Source organism: Lingula anatina, chromosome 8, assembly GCF_051362555.1.
Source record: "Lingula anatina isolate TDL-2025a chromosome 8, LinAna3.0, whole genome shotgun sequence".
NCBI classification, from domain to species: domain Eukaryota; kingdom Metazoa; phylum Brachiopoda; class Lingulata; order Lingulida; family Lingulidae; genus Lingula; species Lingula anatina.
Window position 1 is genome coordinate 12,679,321 of NC_141774.1, and position 24,787 is coordinate 12,704,107.

The 24,787-nt window shown below is 38.1% G+C and overlaps 3 protein-coding genes across 3 annotated transcripts; 1 reads left to right on the forward strand and 2 right to left on the reverse strand.

Moving 5' to 3' along the window:
- The first annotated feature begins 351 nt into the window (after nucleotides 1–351).
- LOC147760367 (uncharacterized) lies at nucleotides 352–9,792 on the forward strand. Its single transcript, XM_013557467.2, has 3 exons — nucleotides 352–412; nucleotides 8,073–8,620; nucleotides 9,117–9,792. Exons 2-3 carry the CDS (start codon nucleotides 8,130–8,132, stop codon nucleotides 9,553–9,555), a joined length of 930 nt encoding a protein of 309 aa, XP_013412921.2. The 5' UTR covers nucleotides 352–412; nucleotides 8,073–8,129; the 3' UTR covers nucleotides 9,556–9,792.
- A 4,622-nt stretch (nucleotides 9,793–14,414) lies between these two features.
- Nucleotides 14,415–17,510, reverse strand: LOC147760368 (uncharacterized). The gene is made up of 3 exons (XM_087018752.1): nucleotides 17,295–17,510; nucleotides 15,314–15,858; nucleotides 14,415–14,853 (listed from the first exon to the last, which is right to left on the reverse strand). Exons 2-3 carry the CDS (start codon nucleotides 15,799–15,801, stop codon nucleotides 14,415–14,417), a joined length of 927 nt encoding a protein of 308 aa, XP_086874878.1. The 5' UTR covers nucleotides 15,802–15,858; nucleotides 17,295–17,510.
- Nucleotides 17,511–19,401: 1,891 nt separating this feature from the next.
- On the reverse strand, nucleotides 19,402–23,868 carry LOC147760369 (uncharacterized). The gene is made up of 2 exons (XM_086994376.1): nucleotides 22,582–23,868; nucleotides 19,402–20,731 (listed from the first exon to the last, which is right to left on the reverse strand). The coding sequence occupies exon 1, from the start codon at nucleotides 23,727–23,729 to the stop codon at nucleotides 22,608–22,610; it is 1,122 nt and encodes a 373-aa protein (XP_086850502.1). The 5' UTR covers nucleotides 23,730–23,868; the 3' UTR covers nucleotides 19,402–20,731; nucleotides 22,582–22,607.
- Between the last annotated feature and the right edge of the window lie 919 nt (nucleotides 23,869–24,787).

Here is a 24,787-nt window from a genome sequence, read left to right on the forward strand (position 1 = left end):
TGTTACTAACAAAATTCATTTGAAAACGGGAAGGTTTATTTTAGGACATTCATATCAGAATACCGACTTTTTTGACATGTTGACAGATGTGCCCAAATGTAAAAATTGACTGCAACAGGGCCATTTTTAAATCACTGGTTTTATTAATGCAGGTCTACTTATTCTGTACGTAAGTTGTATTTTGAGTACTGTCTTATACTGGCGGCGGGGGGGGGGGGGTATCATCCTCGCTTCGTACTAGATCCATGTGCGGATGGATGATAAGGTTCTCTAATACATGTAGGTCTCCATTTCAAATTTCACCGCTAGGTGTCGCAGATTGTGGTAAATATACCAGAGGCCTCACAGAAGTTAACAATCAGTTGATTCGGGACAGGTGTCTGGTCTGAAACAAGAAGGCGTTGTCGTACAGGTAAGGTGTTTGGGGCATGCACAGTAAACGTGTCGTTGTTTTAAATGCTTATTAAGATTATTTCTCATGTCGATATTCCTCTTTATGATATTTTGAACCCCAGCCAATGACTATTTCAGATACATGTATCCAATACAACCTTGCATAATCAGTAGTAGCTCAGCATGTTACGCGACGTAATAAGTCCTTACGACTAGTTGCTAAAATTATTAAAGTGTCGTCAAAAAGAGATATTATTGTAGATAAGCTATTTCCTCTCTCTCGTACTTCACAGCACTGCTTCCTTTTCGCTGTTCTCCTAAACCATTCTCATTACTTATAAACTATATAAAACCCTTAACTTCCAGCACTCAGCCCCTGTTATATTTCAAAAAAATTTTGCAACTTAGCAGCAAAATGTAATATCCGTTAACTGTTTAGAGTAGCCTTCTATTCAGGCCTATGTTGCTGGTACAGATATCAGTCCAGAGCAGTGTCATATGAGCAAGCGAACAAGTAGTTATGAAGTATATATGTTCTGTCATATTTATTTAAATAAATCCATCACAAAATGTTAAAAATATGTGTCTGTTGAGTACTTAGAGGTGTATTTTAATGGTTGAGCACTTTAACTTTATTTTAGTAAGACTGATCACTCCTGTTAATTTCAAAATAATAAGCCTTTCAGTTTTTTTTCCTAAATGTGTTGTCAGTTTTGCATATATGTTGAAATAAGCGAAAAACAGCATATCTTTTGAAAAAATGGCCCGAGCATGCTGATTTTCAAAATCGACCTTCATTTTATTAATATTCATCAGTTCTGTAAGTTTTAAAACAAAGTGTAAAACAGTTTTCCACAAATCGTGTTATCACTAAAAGTGCTTCTGAAACTAGCGTTAATAATAATAATGTCTCATTCCCAGAGTTCGTTCTAACTCGGCACTTCTCACCCGACTATATATATTGAGCAATCAACACGTCGTTGGCTGAACTCCATAGCTCACAACAGAGACCACAGCACAAGCCGATGACTGTCCTCACCACCTTGCTTCACTGTGCCGCTATCTGTAAGCACTGCAGCCACAAAAGCGAAATACTTTTGTGTAATTACTGAAATCGGCACGAGCGAGACACTTTTTTAACGTAGTTCGTCATTGTGACCTGTCGAGCAGATACACATATACAAAGGCGAGGCACCTCTGTCAGGACGCGACCTCCTTGCCCATCAGTGCATTAATCAGGGATGTAATCAGACCTTTTTAAACTGTACGAAAAGATTTTCAAAATTCCCAGGTACAGCCAAATGTAGACTTAAGAAACAGATGAAGGGCAGATTAAATTATATGTGCCAAATATCATAGCTTAGTTTTCACCAGTAATAAAATCATTTAAGTTAAAAATATTCTCGCGTATATTATTTCACCCAGAATCAAGGCTTCTTCTAGGATTGGGTACAGGCCGTCCAAAATTGCCATCTGTAACTTCTTTCAAAATTTCAAGGCCTCCAGCTTTTCCAAGTGCATTGGCAAAAGCAGACGCACACTCACTAAGGCGAGACACCTTTGTTGAGGAATTCCAACAACACCAGGACTTGTTTTATTTTTTTTTCTTGTCAAGGATATGGTATAGTTTAGATTGAAATGATTTTATCCGATTAGGACTCAAGCTGCAAGGTGAAAACTGAACGCGACTCACATTTAGTGAATTATTACACCTTTGATGAAGAATTCCAGTAACACCAGGGCTTGTTTTTTATTCTCTGTCCTGGGAAAACCATCACGTTGAATGCAGCACTGATCACTAACCCCCTCCCCTTCCTCCCCCCCCCCCCCCCCCCCCCCCAATCAGCTGATGAAGGTCACTTGTTGACCGAAAAACGCTTTCTGCAACCAGTCCAGCCCCTCTCCCCCTACTGTTCTGTACGCCTCTTGCACAACCGGTTTCTTTAGTTCAAACTTACACAGAGGTGAGGCGCCCCTGTTTACACCCAGTGAGGTGAGACACCCCACACCACGCAAGCCAAAAATAGTACATTGTCCGCGATTAACAGTTATTTTATATCAGATCAGAACTGTAAGACCATGACACGTCAGATCATTCCCTCACACATGCGTGAAATATATAAAATACAGCACTAGGGTCACTGTCAAAACACACGTCCCCAGGGGCCCAGCCTTGTACCGTGTTTTTTTTTTTTTTGGTAAAAAGTAGTTTGACCAAGACATGAGCCGACCACCCCTAAACAGGGTTCTTACTCGACTATGGTATAGATAAAATACAATGCGCTGAGCTTTACGAGATATAGAGCAGATAATTGGCGAGGCAAAGCCGAGACAACTATCTCTTTTATTTCTCGTACATATCAGCCCCGAGTGCTTTATCTGGCTTAAAGCACTCTTCATTAGACCTGGTAATGACTAATTAAACTAAACGGTTGGCACTTTGTCGCAAAACGGCACGCAAAACGAGTCGGGGTCACACCAATAGCTTCGCTTATCTGTGTCATTCAGCAGGTAACATAACGCAGAAGTAACAATGGAAAACGACGTCTCTCTGTCTCAATTGATAGAAACTCCACCAAAAATCATTTTTAAGATGACATTAAAAATGAGTTGCTGGAGAGGTTCATGAAGCCGTTGGCTTGTTTTGAATTTTTTCAGGACTTGGCAGCCAGAATACCAGACAAAACGCAAGCATGTACTAATTGGGCCCTAAATCCTTTTAGTGAACGCCGTAAATCTGTTTAGTCCCTCGCCATGAAAAAAACCCACTGGCCCATTCCATGTAAAAAGGACGGTACCATCCTAATGAAAAAAAGTTGCGCGACCATGGAGAAAAAGACCCAATTCTTACCTGGAACTCAGATTCCTTCAGAAATTGTTTAAGTTGTATCGGTCGGAAATTAAAAGAAAATCACCCTTGAGGCGAAGGAAATGTCAAATATAAAAGCCAACTTGTGTTGTAGTAACCTCTGTTAATTGCTATATCTGCAATTATCAAATAAAACCTGAAACGTTCCTTTCTTCTAATTTCTTTTCATCTTCTTATCTGCGAGATTACTGAAGAAAACATGCTGAAAACTTGAAGATGTTTAATTCTATTTATACGTGTTCATCTTTTTCCTGCGCGATTACTGAAACTCGTAGGTTGATTAATGCAAAAGGTCCAGTGACCGTCCTATAAAACCTTCTACCAGGGTGGCAGATATTATTCTGTGGGCATTTTTGCTGAGGCGACCCTGTAACGTTTAGCCAGATGGGAGCAATTAAATCTACACGCGTGCAGATGGCATTGTACCAGTGCCCTGTAACTCGAAAGCATCGCGTATTGCGAATAGCGATATCACATAGAGGCTACAGTGCATTATATCGGGCGAGTACGGGCGTGATATGGAGTCAAGACGATTGCGCTCGCTCGCAATGCGCGATGCTTTCGAGTTAGGGGGGTCTGGTCTGCAGGAGCTCAGTGAGAGCTAGGCTTCGCATTGATGTGATTACCGCTTGTTATGCGACATGCCTGTTGTTGTCTGTCTGTTAAAGGACTGTTTTATTGTCACGGATGAGCAATAAACTGTCTTGATTACTGTCAAGGGGACTTGGCTGGGACTTGCTAAGTGACAGTGCCTGAGAAGTTATGCAAACAATTAGTCATGTAATCATCCTTGAGATTTCAGCGCAGGGTGACAGTACAGAGATTAGCCATCCATTTAACCAGAGACATATTTCTTAATATCTAGTGAAAAATCAATCTCTGGCCCTGGTAGAGGGTACATATATTATAGGGAAACTTGAAAAAGCCACCCCGTGACGTTTGGCCAGACGGTAGCCATGAAATCTGCACGTGCACAGATGGCATCGTACCTGCTCTGTAGGAGCTATTACAGGAGATTCCTAATTTAACTTCAATCTGAAGTAACAAGGGGCTATTTTTTATCCGTCACAAAAGAGCAAGTGATTAAAATCAGAGCAATTAACTGTCTTGATTGTTGTCAATGGGCTTGTCTTGGGCCTGTTAAGTAGCAGTGCCTGAGTAGTTATAAAAACAATTACCAGCCATGTAATCATCCTTGATAATTCATCAAAGGGTGGCAGAGAATGAAATGACTGTCTATTTATCTAAAGACATATATGTGAATATCTTGTAAAAAATCAGTCTGTCATCCTGGTAGAGGGTCGTCCTATTACCTCGTTAGTTCTGTGCACTAGTACGTGGGAAGCATTTGTGGAAGACGTGACTTTACACGGAATAAAGCATGACGCGACCCATTGTCTTTTAACAGGACAGTGTTTTAATGAGTAACCAACGCGTCGTTTTCTGATCTCCATAGCTCACAATAGTGACAACAGCACAAGCAGGTGACTATCCTCACCACCTCACTTCACTGTACCGCTATGTGGAAGCACAGCAGCCAAATAAGCGTAATACTTTTGTGTGATTACTGAAATTGCCACGATAAAACCTTTACTAATTTTACTAATTTAATTAAGTATACTTTAAAACTTGGAAATGTTTAATTCTACTCAATTTGTTCTTGTTTTTCCTGCGATTACTGAAACTCGTAAGTTGATTTGTGCTAAAAATCGAACAACCATCCTATTACCTCGTTAGTTCTGTGCACTGGTGCATGGCATGCATTCGTTGATGACGTGACCTTACACTAATTAAAGCACGGCGAAGCCTTCCCTTTTGACAGGAATGTGCTTTAAACCAGATGAAGCAATCCGCGCAGAGTTTTACGAGAAATAGAGCAAATAATTACATTGGCTTTGCCTCGCCAATATTATCTGCACTATTTCTCGTAAAGCTCAGCGCCTCGTACTTTTATACCTTATCAACCCACAGGACACCAAAAGGCTCTTCTGATCATATTTAGAACTACCGTGCCATCTGAAACGCATCATGTCTCTCAAAAGGACTAACCCAATTTTGCTTGTTTTCAATGATGGCAAAACAGAAGTAGTTCACTTTATCTCTCGTTTTTCTAAAGATGTAGAAAAATTAGAACTATAGAGATCGGCAACAGCATGGTCACTGTAAAAGATGAGATTACAAAACCCAGTAGTTATTTTTGATAACCTGGTGTGATATGGCCGCCTACATCAGTAAAAAAAATGCAGAGCCATTTTCTGTAGTCTTTAAAAAATCTCCAAACTACCCCATATCCTTGACAAGGAGAAAACAGTCCTGGTGTTGTTGGAACTCCTCATCAAAGGTGTGTTGCCTTTGTGAGTGTGCGCTTGCTTGTGTAGATAACAAATGTACTGATGGGGTCGGAGGTCTCGTCCTGACAGAGGTGTCTCGCCTTTATATACAGGTAAGTGTATCTTTCTACAGGTCACAGCGAAAACTTGACTTGTACTTGGTAAGTAAGCCTTGGCCTAGATTTCCCGTGTTAAAGTTGCAAGAGTCAGTTCACTGGCACGGTTTACAGAGGCGCTTGCAGGCAGACACAGGGTTATAATTAACTTCCTGTGATTATCTATAATATATACATACATCATGATATATATATATATATATATATATATATATATATATATATATATATATATATATATATATATATATATATATATATCATTTAAGCAATTTCGTTAATGTTAAATAAATGTCCATTCCGAAACACAGGACATGCCTAAAAGGACATATTTAAAAATGTTATTACTAAATTTAAACCTGACCTTGTCAACTAACATTTTATACAGCTATGAGCTGTAACAAAAGGAAGTAGAATAGGGTATAATGGAGTGTAGAAGATTCTATTTTATATCATGATCAAATACTAAGGGAGTAACATTTCAAAAAAGAATCAAAAACTATCCAAAATGACCAATTAATGTAATAAAAACAGTTCAGTTTTAATCTAGTTCACTCATATTTTGTCTAATGATTGCTTCACCTGTACCTTGTAAACCAACATACTATGAGATCTTAAGGCAATTTCATAAATGTTAAACAAATGTCCATTCCGAAACAAGGACTTATTTTTTAACATGTCTTTACTGTTGGTAAATCTGACATTGTCAAATAATATTTTATACAGCTATGCACTGTAACAAAAGAAACTGGAATAAGGTATAATGGCGTAAAGAATACCTGGAATATATCCCAGAATCAATATTTAATAAAATTAAATTCCAGTAATGAATTACTAGTACAAAATAGACAAAACAAGCACAAAATGTAATAAAAAGACTTCAATTTTAGTTCAGCTTCCACCTATTTTGCCCATTTATTCATAGACTTCACCTAAAACTTATAAAAACTCAAATACTACAATATATTAAAACAATATCATAAATGTTAAAAAAAATGTCCTTTCTGAAACAGGGTTGTTTCGGAAAGGACATTTATTTTAACATGACACTGCAATTAGCACACATGTCCGTGCAAAATAATATTTTACACAATCATGAAGCATAACATAAAGAATTAATGCAAGGTAAAGTTAAGTACAGAAGTCCTCAGAATATCTCAGAATCAAAAAACTTCATGGAGTCACATTTAATACTGAAACAGGAAAATTACAAAATGTCATTGATTCGTCAAATTTTGGATATTTTCATCCATTTTTTTTTTTTTTTTTTTGCAAATACATAAAAGAGCAATACTCTCTGAGTAAAACTAAGTGGTTTTTTGGAGATCAATACCTTAAATTACCATAAAAGTCACACACTTCAAGGTTTAGCTAATGAAAATTAAAAAAATGATTTTCAAAATTCAAATAATCATATCTTTATACATACACAAGGTTTTATCTCAGGATTGTCATTTCTTATACCCTTCAGGTCTATACTTTCAGAAAAAGTACACATTTCAACACAAAAATGACTTCTATTTTTGACCCTTGGTGGGAAAAAAAGGAGCCCAGGATTGTAAAAATGCCCATATTAAAAAATACAGGACTTTACAGGGAAGGTACCATTCTAAGAGGCCAAGATATAGTGTTTGTTAGAAAGGACGTGCCACAATGAATATGTGAGCAACTGGAACTTTTAAACTATTACAAAATCTTGTGACGTCATATAATACTAGAAAACGTGCGAGAATACGTGAAAGGTGTATTACCTTTTAGCAATAAGGATGAAACTCGTGGAAAAAAAAACAGCCAACATACAGTTTGTTCATAAAATGTTCTGATTCAATTTAGGAAATATATTTTATTTTACATTTGTTATTTTAATGTTTTTTCATATGCATTTGCAACTTTCTTAAAAAGGTTTATCAACATTTCCAAGTAAAACAAATTTAATTCTTAATTTCTTTTTATAGAATAATAAATTATACTGATACCATACTATAAAGGCTTCTAGCAGAATTTTCTCATACGTGTAGCTCTGGGCCCGTACATGTAACTCGAAAGCATGTCTTGGTAATTACTATTCTTGAGCAGGTATTATTTTTTCAATCCAATCAATACATATAAGCTTTTGTGTTCCACACGTGATAGAGCCCCACATGATAAAGAGTCCTGTTCCTATTAATTTGCACAGGTAAGTAAGCCTTGGCCTAGATTTTGACCCACTTACGTTAGGCTAACCCTAACCGGCATAATGTTATGGAGGGTGGACTTTCTGTTACACGGGCCCTCAGTTTCCTCACATAGGGGTAACATAGCCTTAAAAAGCAGACCGTCAATGCCTTATTTAATCACGATATTATCTTTCCAATCTATTTTCAGTTGACCGTAGAAATAAGGCAAAAGGCAAGGACGCCACAGATAAATTAAACAGACAAGATGGCGATGAACAAATGGGCAGGTGCTGTCCTTGCTGTTATTATCCTAGTTGTTTGCATTTCAATGATTATTTTTCGTCCCGTTTGTGAAATGAAATTGGGTCTTTTATCAAAACACTTGAGTGATTCTATAAAAGAACGTCCATACAATAACAGTTTGACCTCAGAATTTATTAAACGTCTAGGCACCGGGAACATAGACGCCGTCAATGAAGACCTTTTAGAACATTTAAGAGGGAAATGGATTCTCCCTCCTTCCAAGCTGTCCTATAATCTTTCCAAACCAAAGGCAACATACTGGGACCAAATGGGGCAATCAAAATTAGTAGATAAGATTCTGAAGCAACGCCGAAAAGGATTCTTCGTGGAATCAGGAGCATATGATGGAGAGGGTCATTCCAATTCTCTCTTCTTCGAGATTTCTCGAGACTGGAAAGGACTGCTTGTGGAGCCAAACCCGTGGTCCTTTGAAGTACTTTTGAACAAGAACAGGTGAGGGTAGTTTACGAGAAGAAAGGAGATAGTCATCGCCTCTTTAGTGTAGCGGTGATGCATGTGCTTTGTTGGATTTTTCGACTTCCAGTTGTCACAGTGCCTGATTCATTTTTCTTCAGGAGCAGATTAAGCGTACAGCGTTTTTTCCCATGCACACATTCTTTTGTCTCGTAGTGTTAAGAGAAGATGGCAGTCTCTCATATTAAAAAAGTGAATAGAATGTCTCAAAGTGATTATTATTATTATTATTATTTGAAATAGATTGAACCACCAAGCTTCAAATTCGCGTCAATATGAATTTGGCATGCTGCTTTCTACGCTCATCTAAATTATATACTTAACGACGATCAAAATGTGCATTCAAGATATGGAATGAAAGTCTTTACTGATCGACATGTTCGTTTTGCTGATCTTGAATATATTACATGTGCCAAAAAAGTTCGTTTATTTCCTCGTGACCTGGCTAATATGTCTTATCTTAAATTCTTTCCAGGAAAACTTACGCTGTAAATTCGTGCTTAGCAACGGGAAGCAGTCCCGCAAAGGTTGATTTTACGTATGCTAAGGAGATAGGAGGAATACCGAAACACAGCCATGTAATTCCTAAAAGGGAACAAAACTTGATACAAGGAAAAAGTCGCATACAGTGTTTTCCCATTCGCTCTCTCCTGGCCGCCATCGGCCGGAATCACGTAGACTACTTTACCTTGGACGTAGAGGGTGCCGAAATAGACATCCTCAAATCGTTTCCATGGCAACACGTCACCGTGGACGTGTGGACGATAGAGTACGCAGTTCACGGCGGAGGTCCTGATACGCCAAAACGTGAGAAAGCAATCAGGGAGATATTCAAAAATACAGGACTCTACAGGGAAGGTACCATTCTGGGAGGACAAGATATAGTGTTTGTTAGAAATGACGTGCCGCAATGAACAAGCAATCACGAGCAAGTTACAAATAGAACTGTACTTTATATGAACTTTTCACGCGATACAACACGAATGATAGCGTTTCTCAGAACGTACTTAAAAAGAGAAGATCAGCAATACGTTACAAATTAGATTGTTCTGTTTAGTTTTCACGTGATACAATATAATGTACTGTTTGATGTTTGTCAGGAAGGAATATTATAGTGAAAAAGCAGCCATGCATATGGTTGTGTACATGTATATCTTGAATTTAGCATTCAGCGGGATAATGTTTTTGTCGGTATATATGTTTATAAACATGCTTAAAATTAACATCGATACTGGGGCACCACATTTATGTAGGTTTTGTGACATTAATTAATGAAATCATAAAATAGTTTCTCAAAACAATCATGGTCCTCATGCTTTTCTCTATATAAATTGAAATTACACTCTGTCATCATGGGGCCTTTTACTGAGGAACCTGCAGTAATCCAGCCCAAAGGAGGTACAATTGATTAAAACTATGAAAAAAGAAGACCGTTCGAGTTCACGTCAAACCAGGATATAAAAGTAGTAAGTCACATAAATGAGGACGTGTGAATAGGCCAGTTTTGCAATAAAAAAGTAACACATAACCAAATGTTTTCACATTCAAATGCTTTATTTTAGTCGACAAATTATATAACAGTTTTCTCATAACATGGGTCAGAAGTGACACAATATTATATTCTTCTCACTGAAAAATGCATTCACATATTAACATAAGCTAATAAAAATGTTACTAGCTGTATAGTATTTCACAAACCAGCCATGAATGTTGTTAATGAATACTAAAATACAGACTGATGGAACAAAGGCAAATTGTAATATATATGGTGATTTCACAAACCGGTCAATATAGTGGATCGCCCTTGCCCCGTCAGATTTTGTAGTTGATGCAATTATAAAAGTATTTGGCGTGAATATGATACGTGTCACTAAGGCTTTCCTTGTCACTTTTACAACATTCTCTCTGATCGTCATCACCATAATCATCTGGAGAATTTGTCAAGTTGTCATGGAAACAGGATAGTTGTCATAGAAACAGGATGTTATTCGCACACTAGAATGGTTCCAATATTTGGCCAGGACATCGTCCTATAGCACAAACAGAAAACTTCGAGCAAAATTTGTGAAGAGTTATACACATGAACTCGACCGGTCACTAACTACATGTATAAAAAGTTCCTCACAATTACAAATGGAGCAAAATACTGCCGATTGTAACTGATACACGCGTAGTCATTGTAGATGTGGAACTCTATAGATACAACAAAAGTATGATTACTTAAAAGTCCAATGCTTATTATGTTAGGCCAGAGACAGTCTCAAGTTCACTGAGAGTATACAATCTTGCCACTGGTTCAGACATGCAAAGTGCAACGAACAGTAGCTGTGTTCAGATATCATTCGGAAATACATACCAATAAAATAGCCTTTTTATCAACATCCGTTTACATTCGAGTGTACAGGAGGCGTCGTTCTAATTTCAGTATACTGTATATAAGACGTGTAACTGACTCAAATTTTGTATAATCTTTGAATAAGAATTAAAAGTTAGAGTTTCTTTATTACATGAAACTATGACTAAAAGTTGACAGAGGTACAAAAAAAGTGGAAAGAAGGTAGATTATTTATCATTAGCAACCTGCCCCGTGATATCCTGGATTCATCCATAGGTTGATCAAGGGGATCGTGGACCTGAGCCCCCCCCCCCCTCCCCACACACACACACACACACACACACACTCATTCAGTAGATTCAGCCTTTGTCCATTACAAGAAGGCGGAAAAACAGGCCAAGGCCTAAAAATCGAAGAAGGTTTCATACCAAATATTATAACAAAGACTTATGGAATAAAATTATTTGCTAGGTTTTATAATTACTGGTATATGAGTATGTTGGAAAAAACAGGAGTCCCCCTATCGCACGCAGGTTGGAAACTGGCAGATGACGATAAATAAACTTAGCTACACATAATTATAAAAGGCAGGGCATACAATATGCCACCAATGAATCAATTATGGTGTTGTGTCTTTTCAGCACATGCTAAATCCAGTCTAACCTAAAACAACGTGGAATGTTCAAATGTATTTTGTCAAATTTATTAATTATTTGGTTAAACATTTTGTTTTAGCTATTAATAAAGATAACTATCAGTTTGATAAAATATTTTATCCATCACTCAGCCCAGTCAGGACTTGGGTACTAGTAATAATTAATATTAATACCATAATCTCTCTAAAACTGAATTAAAATACATTCACTCTCTCACTATGTATGCTGTAACAAAAGTTTTGATACTCTAAATCTGCCAATTAAGGTTCATGTATAAGATGGAAAAAATAATGTGGAAACCAAGCTACTAGCAGCAGCAGCGGTTTCTGGTCACATTTATGGTTATTAAGATACTAGACGTTCAGTAAAATAAGATATAATTTGATCTTCTTTTTAAATAAATGTTTACACTTCACAGTGACTAACATATATTATTATTAATATTCATTTCTTTTTTAAATGCGTTCTTTCAATTTCTATATTTTGCTTAGATGGAAAACTATTCATTGTGTGAACTGAATTGAAGACCACTTTAAACTGCTGGACCTCAGATACTGGTGTCGAACAGCATAACGTTAATTATGAGGGGTGTTGTAGCCTATACGATCAGACGAATTATAAAATTGTCTTTTGTTTAACAAAACCTTTTAGTACTTAGCCATATATATTTTGTTAATAAGAGGTATCACCTAAAATCATTTAACACCCAAACCCAATATAGAAGCAGGGGCGGATCCAGAGATATTTTCTGACAGTCTTCCAAATTATATTTGTTGGTCCATCCTCCATTTTGACCGTCTTCTGACAAAAAACATTAGATACCTGTCAATGTAAACTTCAAAATTACACCGTCTTCTGGAAGACCCGGAAAACGGCTTAAATCCGCCCCTGTAGAAGTGCAATTGAGGTCACAGGCATGCTCCTAAAATATTTAGTGCACAGATTGCAAACTGTCTGATTATTTTAGGGTCCTACGTGAAGAAGTTTGTAAAAAAGTTTCACTCTCCGTGAACTATGAATAATAAAAAATAATTCAGCTTCTATCCCAAAAAAAGGAACATACGTTACTGTCACGAATGCAAAAAGTTCAACTATGAAACGTTATATTCACTTTGAAAATTCAATTTCATCAAAGACCGTCACTCTCTTACCGACCGGAGAAATGCCACGCGGCATTATACTGGCACTGTGGCACAGTGTATCCGGGCTTATCATTATTTTGTAAGTGATTGGGATATCTCTAGTCACAGAAATAACACAAGTCTCAGTTAGTTTCCAGAGTCTGTATTGAACTATTTTCCCCGATAAATGAAACACCTAAACAGAGTCCGCTCATACAATTGGGCCATCTCCCCGTCTATCAGTTATGTCAGAATATTACGACGAACACTAATTGTCTCTCATCCATACATACACAATGAGTGGTATGTGTAACATCATAGGTCGCATTCAACGATCTTCCCATGTTAATGTACGATCTCAACTACCGCATCCACTCCCCTCCAGCGGAGGCTATTTGCGCGTCAAGGCAATGCAAACCTAACCACAACCGTACTAGCGTCCGGTAATGACCCGTTACAAACATGACCTGAGAAGTATGACATAAAATCCTGAGCGCCTTTGTTCTAGCAAAAGCGGCATTATTCATTGAAATATTAAATAAAACGCTAGTAAATCATTCCCGTTAAAGCATTTTAGGAAACAACGCGAAAACTATTACTGTGCTAAAAAAAAGTAGAAAACGCAAATTTACGAGCTATGTCGGTAGCGCTTAACGGCATTAACCGGAAGCTAAACTTTTTAACGTACGTAAAGCCCCTTTTACATACCATTATAGTAAACTTGAAACTTACTTTAAACTATAAAGTAGTAATTATTTACTATGCTTACTTTCTATGCTGTTTCGCTGGCCCGTTTACTCTAATTTTCCTCCGTTTTTCTTCGATGAGAAATTGACTACTGTATACTGCTCTACGTTAACTCAAAGACAAATGCGAGGTCAGCGGATGAGACTAAGAAAACAAGGGAATTTTAGTGACCAATAATAGTTGCTTTCGCTCATCAAAGAGATCTGGCCACCCTTGACGTCAGTAACCGCACCCAACCACTGTTAGAAAACAAAGGGACATCGGTCTCTCCCTTGTCCTCTATTGTGCTGGCCCTCACATCTATCGCAATACTTACAACAGCACCTGTTAAACTGCCCGACATTTGCTTCAAGAGCACCTTGGCTGTCATCCTAGGGCGCATTCCCATAGATTTTAGATCGATCTATCCCCATGGGGAGTCTCACTAGTGTACTGTCAGATAATCCGGCTTAAATGTCCGTCCCGCCTACTACAAGCTGTAAGGGGGTAATTAACTTTCGTGCCCGCTCGGCTGACAGCTATTTAGCGTGAACCCCCAGGGAGTAGGTCGATCTAGATGGATCGATCTAATCTCTGGGAATGGGGTCCTAGAGTTCAATGGCTTTACGCATCTTATATGCGCGCTTACACGATTCACTATTGAATAAACGTGAAAAGTGCAGTTTTCCTTCAAACACACCACGGCGTATAGACCTATTAACTTTGATAGTTACTCATAAAGTGCCTGTCACATTCAGTTTTACGTGCTTTTCTGAACACATGTACAGCTGCTGATTGTACCACTACGGCACTATGTCTGCACGGACCAAAATCAACATTTTTCTATCATTCTTATTGTAGAAATTTAGAAATACACTTGGAAAATTAAAAATAGAGTTCCAATTGTAACATATACGTATTCAGGATTGCTTTTTTTATTGTGGCACATCCTTTCTGACAAACACTATATCTAGGTTCCTTAGAATGGTACCTTCCCTGTAGAGACCTGTATTTTTGAAGATCTCCCTGATTGCTTTCTCACGTTTTGGCGTACCAGGACCTCCGCCGTGAACCAAGAACTCTATGGTCCACACGTCAACAGTGACATGTTCCCATGGAAACGATTTAAGGATTTCTATTTCGGCGCCTTCTACGTCCAAACTAAAGTAGTCTACGTGATTCCGACCGATGGCGGCCAGGAGAGAGAAAATGGGAAAACACTGTATGCGACTTTTTCCTTCTACCATGTCTTGTTCATCCTTAGGAATTACAGGGCTGTGCTTTGGTATTCCTCCTATCTCCATTGCGAAGGTAAAATCGACCACTGAGGGACTGCGACCCGTTGCTAAGCAGGTATTAACAGCGTAAGCTTTCCTGGAACGTAAGATAAACAGTCAACACAAGAAACGAGGAAATAAACAAACATTCTCTGCCACGTGTACGTAATATATATTAAAGATCAACATATGAATAAATTGATCAGTAAATGTTGTAATGTTCTAATGGTCTAATACATATTTTAATTGATATTAAATATAGAATTTAGATATTCATATTGACAGGAATTTAAATTCTGAAGGTACAATTAACTACTAGTATCAATAAAACACTTTGTGGCAGTCTCTTCACTTTTATCTGTTAGACTGTTATCTTTTCTTAAAGCTACTATAAAAGAAAGAATGTATAGTAGCGGCGTACATTTAACGTATATCCACCTGATGAAAATGAATTTGTTATTGTGACAACTGGAAGTAAAAAATCCAACAAAATACATGCATCATCGCTTCACTAAAGAGGCAATGACTATCTCGTTCTACTCGTAAACTACCCTTACCTGTTTTTGTTCAAAAGAACTTCAAAGGACCACGGGTTTGGCTCCACAAGCAATCCTTCCCAGTCTCGTGAAATCTCAAAGAAGAGAGAATTGGAATGAGCCTCTCCATCATATGCTCCTGATTCCACGAAGAATCCTTTGCGGCGTTGCTTCAAAATCTTATCTACCAATTTTGATTGTCCAATTTGATCCCAGTGTGTTGCCTTTGGGGTGGAAAGATTGTGTGGCAGCTTGGAAGGAGGAAGAATCCATTTCCCTCTTAAGTGTTCTAAAAGGTCTTCATTTAGGGGGTCTATGTTCCCGTTTCTTAGACGTTTAATGAACTTCGTGGTCAAACTGTTACTGTGTGGATGTTCTTTTATAAAATCACTCAAGTGTTGTGTTAGATGTTCCAATTCCGTTTCACAAACGGGATGAAAAAAATTCATCGAACAAACAACTAACAAAATAACGGCAAGAACAGCAATTGTCCATTTGTTCATCGCCATCTTGTTTGTTTAACTTATCTGAGCTGTTCGTACCTTTTGGTTTATTCCTTCGATGAACTAAAATAGATTGGAACAAAAATACCATGAGATTAAATAAGGCATTGGCAGCGTGTATTTTAAACCTATGTTACACCCGTGCGGCCGTGTGAGGAAACTGAGGGCCTGTGTAACAGTTGGGAGTCACATGGTCGTGCAAAAAAGTCCCATTTTTAGACATTTTTGGCCCATTTGACCTTGAAATAAAGGTCAAGGGTCAAATCCAAGGGCATATTTGATATCTCCACATGACTGTAGAAATTTTTCACGTGATTCCTTCAGTTTGGGAGATATTTACCATTGAATTTTCAAAAATTTTGACAAGGGTGCGTTTCAACGAGCGTCACGCTCAAGCCAATGCACTGACCGAGACAAAAAAAGGGGGTTCAAGTTGAGATTATGAGTGACCTTAATCCAAGAGATAGGGACACAGGTCCTTGGGGTCTAGGAGGAGAAGCGGTAACGGTGACTTGTATTCGGCGCCAGAACGCGGAGCCGCAGGAGCCGGCGGAGCCGTAAGAGACGGGTCGGGACTAAAACCATGAGTCAGCCACACATTAGCCATAAGAGCCTATAATAACTTAAAACAGGATAAATTACGCGATAGTATGGGATTGGGTAATGAGTCACTCTTCCAAACCCATCCCAAACACCATCATTCACGAATATGACAGTCTTAAACACAGTGCAGAGAACGATAGAATTTTGTCGCAATAAGGGTCCAAAGGGTAGGCACGCAGCAAAACTAACGTGTTCTTTAAAACAGATTAGGAGATATTATCGCAAATATAAAACGAATTTAAATAAATGAAATGCATTTGTTTCTAACATTCAGTGTACATCTTTTTTCTTCTTTTTTGTAGTATGTAAGAGTTTTTTAGAAGCTTAAAAACTTCAAAAATTGACTTCAAAAATTGGAGACCATAACAGAGTCAGCCAAGGGCAAGTTTCGGTGTCACATTTGATCACGTCATGATGGACAGATGAAGGACCAGAACAGACGCTCGGAAACAGTTTCCAACCAAAGGACCGATTTTGACCTGAGGCCCAGGATAGAGCCGTAACAGACATTACCTGGTTATGCGGTGGGAGACCTGCGTCTCCACTTCGCCTATTTTACCCCAGTGAGTAAACATACTCTCGTGCTTCATTTTAGGTTTTCAGATTTGGTAATGTAAACATGTCAATACACATCAGGGCAAGACCTTACCTTTCATCTTGGACAGATTACAGCATGTTATATAGATTGGTATATGACATTTAAACAGTACACAGATATAAAATAATAACGAGGCAGTTAATCCTATATGTAGATTATCTAAATGAAAGAAACAGCAGCAGCAACAACAACGAAATAACAGATTTAAAAATAAGTCAGACAACCGAAAATGGTTGCCCTAACAATACACAGCAGTATACATGATTAAAATAGAATAAGCTGAGATAATGTACGGTACCTTAGCTAGGGTAGAAAGTCTGGATGTGCTCGTAAATGGAGCTAGGGCATGTCTGTCTTCTATATGTACATGTACCATAATACATTGTAGATGGTTGATTACTTACGTCACGTAACGTAAGTATATTGGTTGACTGGGACCTCTTCCGTCACGCTTTTCTGCTGAAATATGCATATTTAAAGCCTCGGTCACAACCAGACGCATGAATCTTAGGGCCGTAAATCCCCTATTTAGGTCCAGAGGAGGCCATGGAGTTCATTGATGTAGACGAAAAGTTTCAATGGAAAGGCGCAAGTCTGCCTTGCGAGTCGCAGTGGCCATGTGAGACGTCCTTTCAAGCAGGGGCGCTAACTGCAAGGTGCGATGGCTTTGGATATTGTACTCATTTCTTGAGTTTGTTTTGCTACCAGCGTACGTGAGAATGCAAGGCACAAGGGAAAATAGTTCCCTTTGCGTCATGTTTGCTTCAGACTTTCCTTACAACTTGTGAAGACGGGCTGACGTCAGTTTTGTCGTCTTTTCTCCTCTTCTTTCTTCTTCCTACTCCCTTCTTTCCTGCTCTCCAAGCTTCTTTCTCTTGCTTTTTGGATGTTTATTAGAGGCTGAATCGAGCAAAGTTTGAAACTTTGAAAATACACGTTGCAAAATCAACGTTCATTGTTGGGACAGGAGCGTGCGTCGTGAACACGTCGCAAGTGCGACGCATTGCCGGTGTGCTTTTGACTTTGTTCGTTAGCTGCGAAGGCATGCGCCGTACTAAACATGCAAAGGGCACTTGCTCCTTTACTTTACTTCCTTTACACTTGCTATTTGGGCAAACACCGAAGGGTCCCCGTACCTGCTTGTGCAGTGACCAAGACAAGAAACACTTTTACAATGTATGGGCATTAGACGGGTTTCAAATTGCCCAATTTGGATTAGAAGCAAGATAACTTATGGCAGCTTCCATGATCTGAAGCTTTGTTCGTTACAGACTTATATCGGATACCATGCTACATGTACAAGGGTATTCCTTTGTATCTACTCTTGAACACAAAAGCTCATATGTATTGATTGAATTGAATAAATAATACTTGCTCAAGAATAATGATTACCAAGTTTGCTGCTACATTATATTATACAGAAATAAAGGAGGTCAACCAAAACTGACAATCATTTAGAATTCACTACATTTCTTGCAATGGATGATGTCAATATTTAACAAATATTACAGTTATTTATTCCATTTGGATAATGGCCACTAAAGCGGTTCACATGTTGCCGTATTATGCCTGACCCTTGTCAGGAATAATCGTTACTACTGGAGAGAATCCCTGGTTGGTTCTGGTGAGACGTCCTAAATAGGATTTCGAAGCCGAAAATTCTTCTAAAAGCCTTTAAAGTATCGTGTCAGTAAATTCTATTGATTTTATTTTAAAATTTGTTTCAATTGGAAAAGTTGATAAATCCTTTTAAGAAAGTTGCAAGTTCATATGAAACAAAATTAAAATAACAAATGTAAAATAAAATATATTTCCTAAATGGAATCAGAACATTTTACAAACACTGTATGTTGGCTGTGTGTTTTTCCTTTCTGACTATGAATCCACCCTTCTTATGCTTTGGGGGCTGATTGACCATCTTGGTTGCTCAGATTCTGTTACTGCTTGGCTGCATGAAAAAAAGCCGGTATAGTTTGGAATAAGCGATCGACTTGACAGCAACTTATTGGTGGTCATAATTAGAGGGTTAAATGAACTTACCGTAGGTGAGTGATATTTGACCTGGATTCCACATCATCGTCGGTGACAGAATAGGGTTCACATGAGAGATGCGCGCGCAGCTCAGCGTCATATTTCAAAGTAGTTGTAGTGTGGACCACAGAGTGACAGAAAGGTTCACGGGAAGGGAACTATCCCAGGGTGGGATGTGAACCCTATTCTGTCACCGACGATGATGTGGAATCCAGGTCAAATATCACTCACCTACGGTAAGTTCATTTAACCCTCTAATTCCACATCACCGCCTAGTGACGTAATAGGCTCCACATGAGACGTTCAAAGTGTGGTCCAAACACAACACCTTACAAGGTTTTTTGAAACCAGCAAATAAAGGCACAAACACTGTGTTTAAATCAACATGTATTAACTGCAAAGAACAATAAACTTGTTTATCAAACAACTTGTAACAGCATATTTGATGCACAATAGAAATTCATCTGCACAATTTGCAGGAAACAACTCTAACTGCACAAGTTGCAGTTATAAACAGCATATTTAAATGCTCGAAAGAACTTCATCTGCACAATTTGCAGGTAACAACTGTAACTGCACAAGTTGCAGCTAAAAAAGTAAAATCAAATAAACAGTTTATAAAACATCTCCCTGTAAATCTGAATGTCCATGTCAAACATGTGTACCAGTGCCAGACAAAATCGCATCTGCAAACTGGCCCTGTTGAGTTATTTCTTTATCGTAATATTTAGCAAATGTGCAATCTTTAGACCAGCCTGCCGTCTTCAAAATAGTGTCTAATGGCACTTTAGCAAGTTTTGCTTGTGAAGATGCTGCACTACGTGTGCTGTGTGGAGTAAATTTCTCCATGTCTATACCAGCCATATTCATAGTTTGCTTAATCCATCTAGATATGGTAGATTTGGCTGCTGCCTTAAATGGCTTTACAGATGTTAAAAACAATCTTGTGATATTTCCTCTTAAATGTTTGACACGGTCCATGTATTCCATTAAGACAGTACATAAACATAATCGTCTATCTGGTGCATATGCTGTCACTGTTATTTCACCAATGTGGTGACCTGGTCTTGACTGCTTCAGTAAATCACCAAATCTAAATGTGACTTTAGACTTATTAATTGTGATGTTACGAATGTCAATAAGATGCAAGGATTGCGTTCTTTGACCTGTCAATAAAATGGTCAATGTCACTGCTTTCTTGCTCAGTTGTAAAAGATTAAGTTTTTTCACAGGTGAAAGTTTTTTGAGGTAATTCAAAAGCAAACTTGTGTCCCATATCACATTGTTCCTTGGTAATGCAGGTCTAGAAGTAAAAACTCCTCTCATCAGTCTAACCACATGAGGATGAGCACCTGCTGGACACTTATCTACCATAATAAAAGTTGAAAGTGCTGATCTTGCTGTATTAAGAGCAGAATATCCAAGTCCCATATCAAAGCAATGGGCTAGAAAATTTACAACATCAGTTACATTTGGTGACAGGGTATTAATGTTCCTCTCACTACAATATTGAATCCATCTGGAAATGTAAGATTCGTATTGCTTGACAGTTGTATCTCTCCATGAGGACATGACCAATTTGACAGCTGTTGGCGAAAATGCCATGTCTTCGAAACTTTCCCTGACAATACACAAGCCATTAGCTGTAACTCTGGAAGATGATTGTCCATGTTTTTGTGTGGGTGCCACAGCAATTCTTGCTTCCTGGGAAGTAAAAAAGGACAAGATATTAACATATGGCTCAATTTTGAAAACCATACTTGAGTTGTCCAATAAGGCACTACCACTATGATACTATCCACTTGATCAAACTCTATCTTGCTTAACATCTTTCCTATTAAAGAAAAAGGTGGAAATGCATAAGCATTTATCTGTGACCAGTCAATAGACAAGGCATCTGTTGTCATAGCAAATGGATCAGGTTTCCATGATACATATTTAGGTAATTGATTATTCAGCCTTGAAGCAAACAGATCTGTTTCTGGTAGATAAAACTTCTTAGTTATATCTTTAAATACTGTTTGGTGCAACTTCCATTCAAGATTATCATGATCAAGTCTACTTTCTTTATCAGCTTCTACATTATTTTCTGATTCAATATATGCAACTGATAACCATATATTTTTTCCCTTGCACCATAACCAAATTTTTCTGGCCAAGTTATTTAGCGAGGGTATTTTCCCTCCCATTCGAGCAATATATGACAAAGCAGTTGTATTATCTATACACATTTTAATGTGAATATTTGTCTCATCTTGTGCAAAGCATTTTAGAGCAAACCATGCAGCTAATAATTCAAGATGATTAATGTGAAAAGTACTTTCAACTGCTGACCAGTTTCCTCCTGATGTGATGCCCCTGCATGCTCCCCCCCATCCTTTTTCTGATGCATCAGAATAAATAACTAATGAAGGGTTCCCATGTGAAATCAACTTAAAACTTGAATGAATATTTTGTATCCACCAAGTCAAGTCTAGTTTCAAGGCATCATCATTGGCAATCTGCAATTTTGCTTGAAAGTCTCCTTTACTAGCTTTCAAAGCTTGATTTTTTCTCATATCCAGTGACCTATAAAAAAGAGGCCCATATTCTACACCAGGAAAAGATGCTACCAATAATCCTACTACTTTTGCCAATTGTAGAATAGTTATACAGTCCTGCTGTAAGAGATCGGTACATGCCGAAAATATTTTATCTGCTTGTCTCTTGTTTAAGGACACTCGCATTTTTACAGAATCCAATGTAAAGCCTAAAAAATCCAACTTTTGTGTTGGTTCTAAAACAGACTTAGTTGGATGCACAGTAAACCCTGCTTGAGTAGAAACTTTAACTGTTTGCATCACATTCTCTCTGCAATCTTGCAAAGATTCTCAAACTAAGAGACTGTCATCAATGTATGGACAATTCATGTGACCTAATTTCCTCAAATAGGAAAAAATTGGTTTGGTAACTTAAGTAAAAACACGTGGTCCACTCGCCAAGCCATTTGGTAAAACCTGATATTCATACAAGTTCCCATCAAATTCAAATCTTAACAGTTTCTTGTGTTCATCACAAACTGCCAGACAATAATAAGCATCTTTCAAATCTATGGTTGACATAAAACACTGAGGTTTCATAAGATTAATGGCTGACTGCAAACTGGTCATCTTAAAATGATGATATTCAACAGAAGCATTAAGTTTCCTCAGATTTAAAATCAATCTGTACTTTCCATCTTTTTTCTCTCTTAAGAAAATATTGGAAATAAATTCACCTGCACAATGTTTGACCTTTCGTATCACTTTCTTCTCTAAAAGTTGATGAATTTCAGTACAAATTATATCAGATTCTACTTTATTGAAAGCATAAGTCTGAGGAATTCTTGACTGTTGTGTTGATTGGTCTATTTCAATATTGATACCATATGAAACAGTATTCAGTATATACTTATCTGACGTAAGATTTGGCCAAAACTTTTTGCACTTTTGTAAATAACCTGCAGTAAAATTTGCTATCTCAGTGGCCAATTTATCTTTTAAAGCATCAATATATGATGACCAATTGATACTGACCTCTTTAGGTGCTTCATTTTTTCTCTCTAATCCCGCTTGGGCTTGCCTGCGTGATTTGGCCTTGATTTCTTGAAATTTCTGTAGCCGTTTTTTGAAGGTGTGTACTTTTGAAAACCTCTTGGCCTATATGCTGGGCGATTACGCCCATGGTAATCTTTACGGCTTCCCACTTTTGTTGCTACCTTGTTGGTTTCATTGATACCTTTCACAACCCCGGCAAAATCATCGCCAAATAACCATTCGGTAATGGGGGTGTCCGGTGAACAAACGTCTCTGTACTCCCTGTGCAAGTCTGGTTTTATCAGTTCTCTCCTTCTAAGGGATATCTCAATGCTGCCATTGGCAACAAACGAAAACGCATTTAATACAAGAGACAAACCAGCTGGAATATCAAATGACTCCTTTTTATTTTTAGCCTCCAGAAACATATTCGCAAGTTGGGCCAGAGGTGTGAGCGCTCTGACCACCCTGGTCTGCGCTTTCTGTAATCTAATATCTTTACCTCTGGTAGCAGGTAGAATTTTATTCCACACCTCTTTATTAACTTTGGGCACTTTCAGCCCACCCAAGTTCGCTGGAGGTGGAAACTTTTCCAACTTTTCCTTAATTTTCTCATCCGAAATTCTTTTTGACGTTATTCTGTTGAGAATCTCCGCCAATTCTGGCATTATACTAGGAGATGTTGCTTCTTCGTCAATTAATTCTTGGGAAATCTTCTCAAGAATTATATTCCCTTCCGTTTCACTGTGGATTTCAGTATTAGTCAGTAGGTTGTCAACTTCTAAATCCATATCAAGCGACTCCTCGTCGCTAAGAGCCAACAAATCGTCTTCGTCGACTTCTAAAGGACGTTTACTGTTTTCATTGATTTGTTTTTGCATTTGCTCCATTTTTTGGAGAATTTGACCCAAAAGATCGACATTCCCTCCATTGGAGGTGTCATTCGATGTGCTAGCCGAAGCACGTGGTGTCGGCACTTTCACCTCCTCATTAGAAATCTCCTTAGACGCACTGACAACCCGTTTCGCATGTGTTTTTATCTCCTTGTCAGTCTTTTGTTTTGGTCTACTCTCTTTGACGATAACTTTACTGGTTTTTGAACCCGAATTTTCGGGCTGATTGTTACCTTCAGAATTTTTATCCGCCATTTTTTTCGGTGTCACTGTATAAAACTTTTACCACGCTTAATATACTTTTATTGCGCAGTACACTTGTGCGCATATAAATTGAAGCGCAGTAGCAATGTGCGCAGATGTAGCCACAGAACAGTGCTTGTAACAGTCTGAAACGCTAATTCCAACACGTGAAAACAGTAGTTAGCACGATTTCGTGCATTTATTGCGATAAATATGTATCAGTGTGTATTAAAACACACGTCACTGTATTAACAGTATGTCAGCAAAAAACTCAAAACACTGCAGAAATATTAATTTCATGCAGCTTGTAAATCCGCGTACGCTTCGCTGAGAAACGGCGCAATGAATGACGCTGAGCTGCGCGCGCATCTCTCATGTGGAGCCTATTACGTCACTAGGCGGTGATGTGGAATCATAAAGCCTGCGTCGTCAATACTATTCCCTTTCTCTTCACCTTAAAGTTCTTAAATAATGCTTAGGCAGGGATGGTGGTTGACCTCTACCCTTTATCACTTATGCCACAGATCAAACTTGAAGAGAGTCAGTATTTTACCCGGCATGGCGCCATGGTGTCACAATGCCCTTTTTTCGGTGGAAGTTTTTTTTTTTTTTTTTTCCAAAAGTCACGATGCTGCTTTTGTTTAACTTAATCATACATTTTTTGTTTTTATGTCCCTCCCCTCTTAGGCCCCTGCTTATCAGGACTGTCCAAGTGGTACTCGGGATTGATTAAGTAGCTTCCCGGGCATAGCACCAGGTAATACTGTAATGGATTTTGGAGGGGGGGGGGAGTCAATGTATCGTAATGAAAATGATTAAAAGTACAGATATAAAGTTGTGGTCGTAGTGAGATGTATTGTACATTTAATAACTGATACAATATATATTTGTTAAGAGGTTAAACAGTGTAAGTAAGAGAGTTGGAGAGTGCATGTGTTGTTCAATAATAATAAAAAAAAAAAGAATAAGGGAGTATAGTTATCATTCCTTCAGGATGATAGAATGATAAATCTGTGTTAATAGAAATTGCGACCTAAGGTCAAGTATCATACCATTGCCTAATAAGAGAA